A 9,323-nucleotide genomic window follows, 5' to 3' on the forward strand; every position below is an offset into this window, starting at 1 on the left:
CCGCCCCCCCGCGCTGAACGCGCAGCGCTCCGCCCCCCCGACCACCGCCACCGTGCACGACACCTCCCCGTTATTCCACAATGATATCAACTTTAATCTACAAAAAATAAATTGACTACATTAAATAGTTAAATTAAACTACGGTAAAAAAACACAAATTATGCTTAAACAGGATGGCAGTCGGTAATGTATTCAAACTGAGATAGAGATACCTTATTATAAGCATATTACGTAATGAATCGGATGAATAATTCTAAGCCTAACACACGCTGATAAAATGTCACAAAGTATCAAAATGCAGTAACATTGGAAAGCACAACACAAAAATCTACTTACTGGCCATCACCACAAGATGCTGCTTGGTCTCCAAACACAGCGATATCAGTGAGATTGTCTTTATGATTCTTAACCTGGAAGAGTTCCTCACCAACCTCTTTCAGATGTGTGGAGATAGCTATAATATAACCAGCGCTGAACCCAATCAGTATGTACCCATCTCCGTACCATTTGTAGGAGACAATGGAGCCATAGCGTTGTTGGAATGCTAATTCTATTGGGTTTTCTGGGTTCAGTAAATTATACAAATATAGTGTTCGCTTCCCTACCACAAGACTGATCTGAAAACAAAATTATAATTAACACATTGATTTCTACTAATGATCGGTGGAAGAGTTAAATATTATTTTGAAGAAACACTCACTGTATTCTCCCCCGCTACCCTCTCATCAGTCTTCATCTCCGAGAACTGTAAATCATTTGGTACATCCCTGAGGGTGATTATTCTAAGTGTATCCCCATCTGAATTGTTTATAGACAGACTTTTGTCTTCTGAAGCAAGTATCAAAATACTATCTCTATTCCAAGCAGCACTGGTTATTTTCTTTGTATGTTTACCTATAATTGGGATTCTCCTAAAACATTCAATACCCATATTTACTTGATTTTTTTATAACATAAGATGGTAAACGAGCAAGAGGCCACCTGAATCTGCCAAAATGGCGAAGCGACCGCTGCCCATAGACATCCGCAATTGCAGATGCATTGCCTACCCTTATCCGACGGAGGAGGAGACGCACATAAAGAGGACACTTCCCCATCCTTTGTATCTCCTCCACCGTCATATCCACTTCCCCTTCCCATCCTCTCCTTATATGTATCTTTAAAAAATGTTACTGTTTTTTTTTTCCTTGAATTTATCCTCTTAAATTGATTTTTTTGCAGAATACTATAATATCAGTAATTTTAACTTACTTAGTGGTATGATGGTTGTACAAAGCTAAATTTCCTTTTTGTGTACCAACAGCTAAGAGAGGCTCTCCAAATGCCCAAGCGAGGCAAGACGGTGACTCGCGTAGACCTGTTTCTATGTTCAGTCGCTTGTTTGTATGACACTCCCACAGTAACACTGTAGAACTGTTGGGTGTTATCACCGCTAAATAGTCCCCATCATTATCCCATTGCATGGCCGCACATAGACTGGAATAGTTTTTTGTTTATTTTTAATCTATACTAATATTTTAAATTGGATATATTTTTTTAATGTTGTATGTAAAAAGAAACTTAAAGTATCTTTTGCCTTTGGAAGACTACATTATCAAATGGTTGTTAAAGAATATTTAAATCAAATGTTTCATGTCCATTAATAAGTTTTGGTTGACGTCAAAGGAATTACATTAAATATATTTTTATTTTGGAACATTTTAATATAAGTTACTCACCCTTGTAACTTAATCCTTTCTACCAATTGTCCCGAACGATCATGTATTGCTACTGTTGCATCAGTGCCGGTTGTTGCTAAGAGAGAGCGAGATTCACCCTTTTGCCATAAGAAATATAACTCACCCATACCATGAGGTTGGTCAAGGCTATACAATAGCTAAAAAAAGTACTTATTTAGAAAAAAATCTATGAAGGATCATTCTAGATTTATATTTTATTAACATAAAATACAAATAAATACTTTAGTGTCAAATATACATAACTAATAATGTATTTCACTTTCAAATTATGGTAAAAGTTATTAAAGAGGAAACTCAGTTACCTTTGGAGTAGTCATTATGATGGGTCTTGTTTTTGATAAGTCTAATTACATTTATTTATTTTATTTGCATTTATGTAACTTCGAGCTTTGTCCAGGTTTCATATCAAGTTTACCTATTTACAGCAATCATCTTTATAAAACAAGTTTCTGACAAAGTTTATGTTTGAAATTACTTGATTATCTATGTTGCTAAGCAACAGCAAACGGTTGTAGTAGTGTTACCTGACTAATTTGAAACTTTGTTGTTTGAAATGTTTGGTATATTTTTTGTTAGTAATCAATAACAAAAAAATCACCAATATTTTCACTTGAATTTTGATTTTCTTACATAGAAGTACTTATTACTTTCATGGGTAAAGCATTTCATGAGTTTTTTTGTACATCTTTACGCTACTCGTAGATTACTACTATGTCTTTAGTTCTTTTGTTTTAGCTCCATCTATTTTTGCGTAAGACAATAATAACTACCAAAATTTTATAGTGAAACTACCATATTAAGTTCCAATAGATGGCGTTAATTGGCAGTTATGCACGATTTGATTTAAATTTTTCTGGAAATGACTATAGGTATTACGACAAAACTTTACTCCAACAAATATCTATTCAAATTATTTATTAGGATTAGGATAGGATGATTCGGCTACCGAAATTCACAAGGATTTAATTTACACATGTGAATTCAATAAAACTTACGAACTTTTGAGAAACATTTATTCTTATAAATATTACATTTGGTATAAAGGTCTTACTCCTAAGATTTCTAGACTAGTTTTAACAACCTTTCGTGCAGTATGAAACACTAATAATCTCTGAGCTGCAACATCATTAGGCGCATTTTTTACATTTAACTCAGTAAACATTCTATTTACATGTCTAGCCAGACGGAATAAATAATTAACAATGATACATGCTTCTCTCTCAATAAGTGCTCTATGCAAGACATCTTCATATCTTGCTAACTCTGCCACCACATCACCAACAACTTCCTCTTTAAGATATTCTGGTGCACAAACATTGGGTATCTTCACACCGCTATTTTGTTCTAGACTGAACAGTCTGCAGTGAAGATATTGCAACTTTATCCCACTATCTCCTTCACTCTGGAGAACTTTATCCCAATCAAAGATATAATCTCTCTGTCTCTTCTGTTTCAAATCATTCATCACAACTGCAGTGATGCCGAGAATATCACAAGTTTCTTCAGTCATTGCAGAACTTCTAGTGTCTGAAAGTGAAAACATTGTAAACATATAAAATGCTTAAAAATATAATTATCATTTGTCTATGGTCACATGCAATAATTTCTGAACAAAAATTTAATGCAAAAATTTAGTTTACGCTTATGGTTTTAAGTTATTGAACTTCAATGAACAATTTTTTTTATTTATATCATAACAAAAAGCATACTTTAAGTTTGCTTATTAAAATAAATTACTTTTTGATGCTTTTTGTTGCTCCTGCATTTTATGTTTAGCTTCATCTAATATATCATTAAGAAAAACAACATTTCCCATTCTTGTGCTCATGCCTTTGATTCTACCAAACTTTACATGTTCACAAGCATTTGCACATTTACTGTTAATTTGTTTAACAATATCAAAAACTGCAGCAAAATGATCACTCTGTGCATTATCCACAACATATAACATTTCTTCAAACTCATATTTATCATATCTGTCTAATAATGCTGCTATATCTCTAGATAGATACAAAGTGGAATTATCACTCTTTAGAACCGTAATATCTTTCCCTCTGAACTGAGCAACTTTCTTGCCTTCTTCTGTTTCACTGATTATATTATTTTCTTCCAATAGTCTAATTACTTCCTTAATAGCATTTCCATTGTAATCTGATTCCCAATTGTAAGTATCAAAATGAATTCCCAATCTTTTATAAACTCTTTCTAGCTCTTGAACTGTAATTTCTCTGATTTTTCTCCAATTTTCTAGACTTGTTTTACCTTGTTCAATGTTTGCGAAATATTTTCTTGCTTCCTGTTGTACATTTTCATCATTAGAGGCCATTTTATTAGCCTCCACATATATTTCATACAATTGTCTAATAGGATCTGTTTCAAATTTACTAATATCAATTTGTTTTGATCTTAACCCATATTGTAGTATTCCAAATTGGGTTCCCCAATCACCTAAATAATTAATTTTGATTACATTATTTTGAAAAAAGGTATTAATGTTTGCTATAAAATTACCAATAACCGTCGATCTTAAGTGGCCAGCATGGAATGGTTTTGCTATATTTGGGGAACTGAAATCTAGAACAACTTTTTTTGGGCTTGGGTGCAGTGGATAAGTTTTATTGGAATTGTTTAAAACCTCTTTTACAAATTTATCTCTATCTACTTTAAAAGTATTTGATTCTAAATGTCCAGCTAATTTTGCACTTGATTCAGAACTAAAAATGTTTTTGTCTTTATTATTATTGTTTATATTTACAATAAAACAATTCTCGTTGTGATCATATTTAAATTTTACATATTTAGAGTTTTGTATAGCATGTTTGCATACATTACTGCCTAATATCTGGAAAGGTAAAATGTTAAGTAAAGTAAATATAAGTAAAAATATTTAAATTTTTAGAGGTTATAAGAAAATAAACAAACCTTATCTAAAATAATAAACTTAGTGGTCATCGTAAAACAAGAATATTTTACATATACAGAAAAGCAAATTTTTACATTTGGACGAAAATAAACATCATTTTTCCATTTCCTAAATTACGATTGTTTCAAAATTTCCTATTAGAAAAGATTAGACAACCCTATTCATTCAAAACAGACAAGCAAATAGGCAATAAGCACACTATGTATAGGCTTGTCAACGAATACATATGTCGTTGCTAGACCTTATAATTTTTTTACATTATCATGACAATTTCATAAGACTTTATTAAATACAATCCCCTCTCTCTCTATTTAACCATTATTCTAAGACAAGTTGTTTACTTCCTGGATGACTTTTTTTGGACATGCATTTTGCCTGAAAAAGTATTTAAACTATGTACCTAACTTTCTTTGTAAAATTTTTTGAATCAAAGACTAAAGCATTGTGTATTCTAATGTTAACGCTTCTGTAGGTTGTATTGGAATTTCACTTTTTTTAAAATATATGAGATCGGCTTAATTCTGCTATTTCCATACTATGTTTTCATTTAAAACATAAAATTTTGTCTATGTTGACCTAGAGACCATAGATCTAGACACGTCGTATTAATAATTGCCACTCCCGAATTGGAGGGAGAATTCAAAAATTGTGTTTGTATTTAAAATTGTGTTGAGTTTTGTGGAAAAAGCAGCTGGAAATAGGTATTTTAAAAAATTCTATTAGTAAGTGACATATGTTTACTAAAATGTAGTAAGAAACGAGTCTATAGAAATTTTTAATTTCGTCTTTAAGGTGTTCGGGTAACTTCGGCAACTTTCGAGTTTGAACGTAGTGACGTCAGAAGAATTGTTCCATCCTGCGTCAAAACGGCACTTCCGGCAGTCACGTGGTAAACATCGTCCAATCAGCGATCGTGGTCTCTTTATAGGCCGACATTTTCTGACAAGCGTAGAAAAAGTTTTCATCAACAGCCGCCATTTTGCGCTGGAGAGACCAAGAAGTATTTCGGAATTTGTCGTGTAAATTTGCTGTTTTTTCTTACATCATTTTTTCATAAACTCTACCATTCCGTATATTTTAAAGAGTTAAGTTAAATCGTGTTATTATTTCGGTAAAATAAGTTCTATAAAGCAGCAAAAATCTAGTGATTTGTTTTCATTATTGTGCTAGTTCCGACGGAAGATGGTGAGAGGGTCTGTGTAGCTCTTCGATTCCGAGCTTTGTAATGGCGAATACTTGAGTGAGAAATTTTAATATGTGCCTTCAATGGTCTGAAGGACATCGAACGATCGGGATGTGGGTGAATTTAATTTTAGTGGATCATAAATCGCTTTAAAATGTTATTTCTTGAAGTTATAAGACATAAAAGTGTTATTTGAATCGGCGGGCCGAAATATTCACGACGGCTTACGTTTAGTAAACAGAGCCATGGCCGATCATCATGTTGATGAGCCGCCTAACAAGCGAGCCAAGATGATCCGGGACCCTTTTCAGGGTCCCTCAGACACCGCGGGTGAGTATTTTTGTGTATTTTATAAAACTTTTGAGGTTTTCACGACACTTCTGTCATATTATCTTGCCGAGATTTTTGACATTTTGCGTTCGCTCTTGTTAGCGCCTTGTAAGTTTTGCGTCGTATTATTGTTCTCTAAGTGTAAAACACGTAAATTAAAATTAAAAGTTACTAGTAAGGACATTATTCTTTCAATTCAGTGAATTGTGGTCAAATTAAGTATCACTTCAAGTCAAAACTTGTAATAAAAAGAACTTGTGTAATTGTTTCACTAATACGTAGTGGTATATTTTCACTGCTTTATCGTCCCACAAATTGTAAACGACATATTAAATACAGTTTCTCACATATTGACATGACATTTTAGATGGTTTTTCAGTAAAAATATGACTTAATGTTTATTCCTAATGTCATTCATAGAGACCAAAATATTATGTTTTATGATTTAAAATTCAATAAAAACTCCAATTTAGAGGCAAGTAATGTCTCATTAACAAACTTGTGACATATTTTAGTAGGATTTATAAGCGAATTTCCATTAATAAAAACTTTTGTTATGATCAAAAAGGGTTATGTTATTTTGAACAAATGTCTCAGACATTAATGGAACAAGACAGATTTTGGGTATAATCTAACTTTACTCTAAAATTGTTGCTAACCATAACTAAGTGTATGTATTTGGTGCCCAGGTTACTCTTTTAGATTATTTTCTTACAAAATTGATTTTCTTTAGAACTTTTATTGTAACAATGTAACAAGGAATTTTGTTTTGTTATAGATTAATTTTATCATCTTGGCATATATATGTCAAAAATATATTAGTTGTCTGAATAAAACTATGCTTTTTTATGTTATCATCATAACCTGCTTGTGTTCATATATTTTTATGCTTAAATTGAACATGAGTTTAGTTAAGAAATGTTTAAAATATGATTAAACATGAAAATAGAGTTAAATTTTAATGACTTGATAAGTTATTTTATTTGTAATTTTTATAAATAAATATTTAAATGTAACTTATTGCTTTATGTTAACAATGGATGGCATTAATAAAAGACAATAAAATCTATAGGTGTAAATTATTAACTTAATTGTGGACTTGTATCTATGTAACATTTTAATTCATTGATCTAAACAAACTTTATTTAAACTTAAACTAAATTCTTTTCACAATTATTCAGGGAGTGTTATTTTAACTATGTTTAATAACTGTATATTAAACCATGTAATGGTGGTATTATTCATAATTTAGTACTTAATGTTTTTTTTTTTCTAAATTATACCTAATTTTTAGATTTACAATAAATTTTGTATTTATGGTAACCTTGATTTCTGATATTGATTAATTCCTAAAATACTAAAAATCTAACTCTTAAGTTGCAAGGGTTTGTTTTCATTAATATTTTTGTGAATGAAATGTTCATCAAAAAAACTCTATTTTTTACATTGTTTGGTTATGAATTAAGAAACAGATATACCAAGTATGAATGCTTGTTTCAGTAGATGGGTTTTCGAACCTTGACATGTTCGACCTGGAGAAGGACCTCCCAGATGAGTTGATGGCGGGGTCCTGGGGCGAGCAACCTGGTGTCACAGGGCCCAAGCCTCCAGCTCAGGGACCAGGCCCTGGGCCACAGATGGCCCCTCAGCAGCAACTCAATGGTGACGATCCTAGCGCAGCTATGCACAGACATATTAACAGTCATCTTATACAACAAGTGAGTATCTGGGACTGATGGATTTATATAAAGTTTCACTAAATATAATTAATTATTTTATAGTCATATTATAACTTTTAAAATGACCTCAATGTCAGTCTATTTTGTGTATGTGGACAGTTAATAACACTGGAAAATGTTCTGTCAAGGTTTCGGACAATGCATGTCTTAATACATATTATTTACTTAAAATTTTGGCTATGCAATTTTTTGTTATTTTTAAGAATTTTGTAATTATAACGAAAAGTTATTTTGATTTTAATAAGTAACAGTAAACCCCTATGTTATATTTACCATTTTTAATATTTATATTTTTATTATTTCTACAAAATCATACTAATAAGTTATTATGTTGTTTGCCGGTCTTTTCACAGGGCAATAAGAGTGGGTTAGTTGGCCACAACAATCCATTAGGATTGGGCACATTAGGGAGTAAAAGTCCTAACCTTCAATCACCTCCCAATGTCTCCGTGTCCAAAGACCTAATGGGTAATTTGCACCCACAGTTAATGCCAAATACAAGCCATCCAAATCAACTGCATTCTAATATGCCCATGAGTTCCATCCAAGGTAAGTTTGTCTTATATTCCTGTTTGTTTTTGTAAAGAAAAAAGTATTAAATGTGTAACTGTGATTTCTGCACTAAATTTTACATTAAAATGTTCTAGCTCATTCCTACTATATGGAAAACAAGACCTGATCATATCAACATTTTAATTTTTTTCATGAATTATCCATTTTTGTCCAAGTAGTGAATATTATTTTAAAATGTCAAGTTGGCAAAATCAGTATATAAATTTTGAAATAGCTGTACAAATAGTATTTGAAAGTGTGATTGTCAGTTTTTGGTTAATTTCATGACAAGAATTTAATTACTGATGTTTTCCTTAGGGAATACAATTACACATATAGTTAATAGTATATAGTTTAATGTCCAAAAGTATATTGGGACAATTTCTGCAACAAATGTAATGGGTTTTGATAGTGTTTGTTGTATTTAACAATTAATATATTTGTTCCAGGTGGAATGAATGTAACCAATGTTGGAGGCAATATGATAGTGACAAACAGTAACATGACGGGTGCTGGGATGCTTGGCGGTGGCATAATTAACAATGTAAATAAGCTCTCAACACTTGTGACTAACAATCACCACCCGTCGGCGCCCCACCACCCGCACACGCAAGTAAGTATACTCTTATTTAAAAGAAAATTATTAATTTCAATGATATAATGACAATTTTTTAAACATTATTGACAGTAAATTTCCAAAAATCTATATTAAATTTGTATTTAATTCATATTTAGTTTTTGTTCTCATATCCTCTATATTTCAATAGAACATAGTTTGGGGAGTTATCTAATCTGACAAAAGTTGTCACAGGTAATGCAGAATGGTCCCCTGGGCGGTCGCGTGGGCGTGGGTGTGG

General features: G+C 31.8%; 3 protein-coding genes across 3 annotated transcripts in view; 1 reads left to right on the forward strand and 2 right to left on the reverse strand.

Moving 5' to 3' along the window:
• LOC106105660 (WD repeat-containing protein 19) overlaps positions 1–2,275 on the reverse strand; it is an 8,814-nt gene extending 6,539 nt beyond the window's left edge. Inside the window, exons 1-6 of the mRNA XM_013286084.1 lie at positions 2,042–2,275; positions 1,719–1,876; positions 1,252–1,476; positions 701–911; positions 337–617; positions 7–97 (exon numbers count right to left, since the gene is read on the reverse strand). Of these exons, the coding sequence (XP_013141538.1) occupies positions 7–97; positions 337–617; positions 701–911; positions 1,252–1,476; positions 1,719–1,876; positions 2,042–2,056 (981 nt within the window). The 5' untranslated portion in view covers positions 2,057–2,275. The remainder of the gene's footprint in view (positions 1–6; positions 98–336; positions 618–700; positions 912–1,251; positions 1,477–1,718; positions 1,877–2,041) is intronic.
• Positions 2,276–2,746: 471 nt separating this feature from the next.
• On the reverse strand, positions 2,747–5,007 carry LOC106105682 (probable arginine--tRNA ligase, mitochondrial). The gene is made up of 3 exons (XM_013286109.1): positions 4,662–5,007; positions 3,477–4,581; positions 2,747–3,266 (listed from the first exon to the last, which is right to left on the reverse strand). Exons 1-3 carry the CDS (start codon positions 4,689–4,691, stop codon positions 2,767–2,769), a joined length of 1,635 nt encoding a protein of 544 aa, XP_013141563.1. The 5' UTR covers positions 4,692–5,007; the 3' UTR covers positions 2,747–2,766.
• Positions 5,008–5,470: 463 nt separating this feature from the next.
• LOC106105661 (CREB-binding protein-like) overlaps positions 5,471–9,323 on the forward strand; it is a 10,971-nt gene continuing 7,118 nt past the window's right edge. The window contains exons 1-5 of the mRNA XM_013286085.1: positions 5,471–6,175; positions 7,676–7,893; positions 8,268–8,463; positions 8,916–9,079; positions 9,269–9,319. Coding sequence (XP_013141539.1) covers positions 6,091–6,175; positions 7,676–7,893; positions 8,268–8,463; positions 8,916–9,079; positions 9,269–9,319 — 714 coding nt within the window. The 5' untranslated portion in view covers positions 5,471–6,090. The remainder of the gene's footprint in view (positions 6,176–7,675; positions 7,894–8,267; positions 8,464–8,915; positions 9,080–9,268; positions 9,320–9,323) is intronic.

The sequence above is a fragment of the Papilio polytes genome, unplaced genomic scaffold, assembly GCF_000836215.1.
Source record: "Papilio polytes unplaced genomic scaffold, Ppol_1.0 DF822733.1, whole genome shotgun sequence".
NCBI lineage: Eukaryota > Metazoa > Arthropoda > Insecta > Lepidoptera > Papilionidae > Papilio > Papilio polytes.

What these genes read in the sequence shown, in the direction of transcription:
- LOC106105682 (XM_013286109.1), bottom strand. Translation starts at nt 4,691, where the DNA reads ATGACCACTAAGTTTATTATTTTAGATAAG. An exon ending in AGTTTATTATTTTAGATAAG is followed by an intron (nt 4,582 to 4,661) that starts GTTTGTTTATTT and finishes TTACCTTTCCAG; the next exon opens with ATATTAGGCAGTAATGTATG. An exon ending in GCAACAAAAAGCATCAAAAA is followed by an intron (nt 3,267 to 3,476) that starts GTAATTTATTTT and finishes TTTCACTTTCAG; the next exon opens with ACACTAGAAGTTCTGCAATG.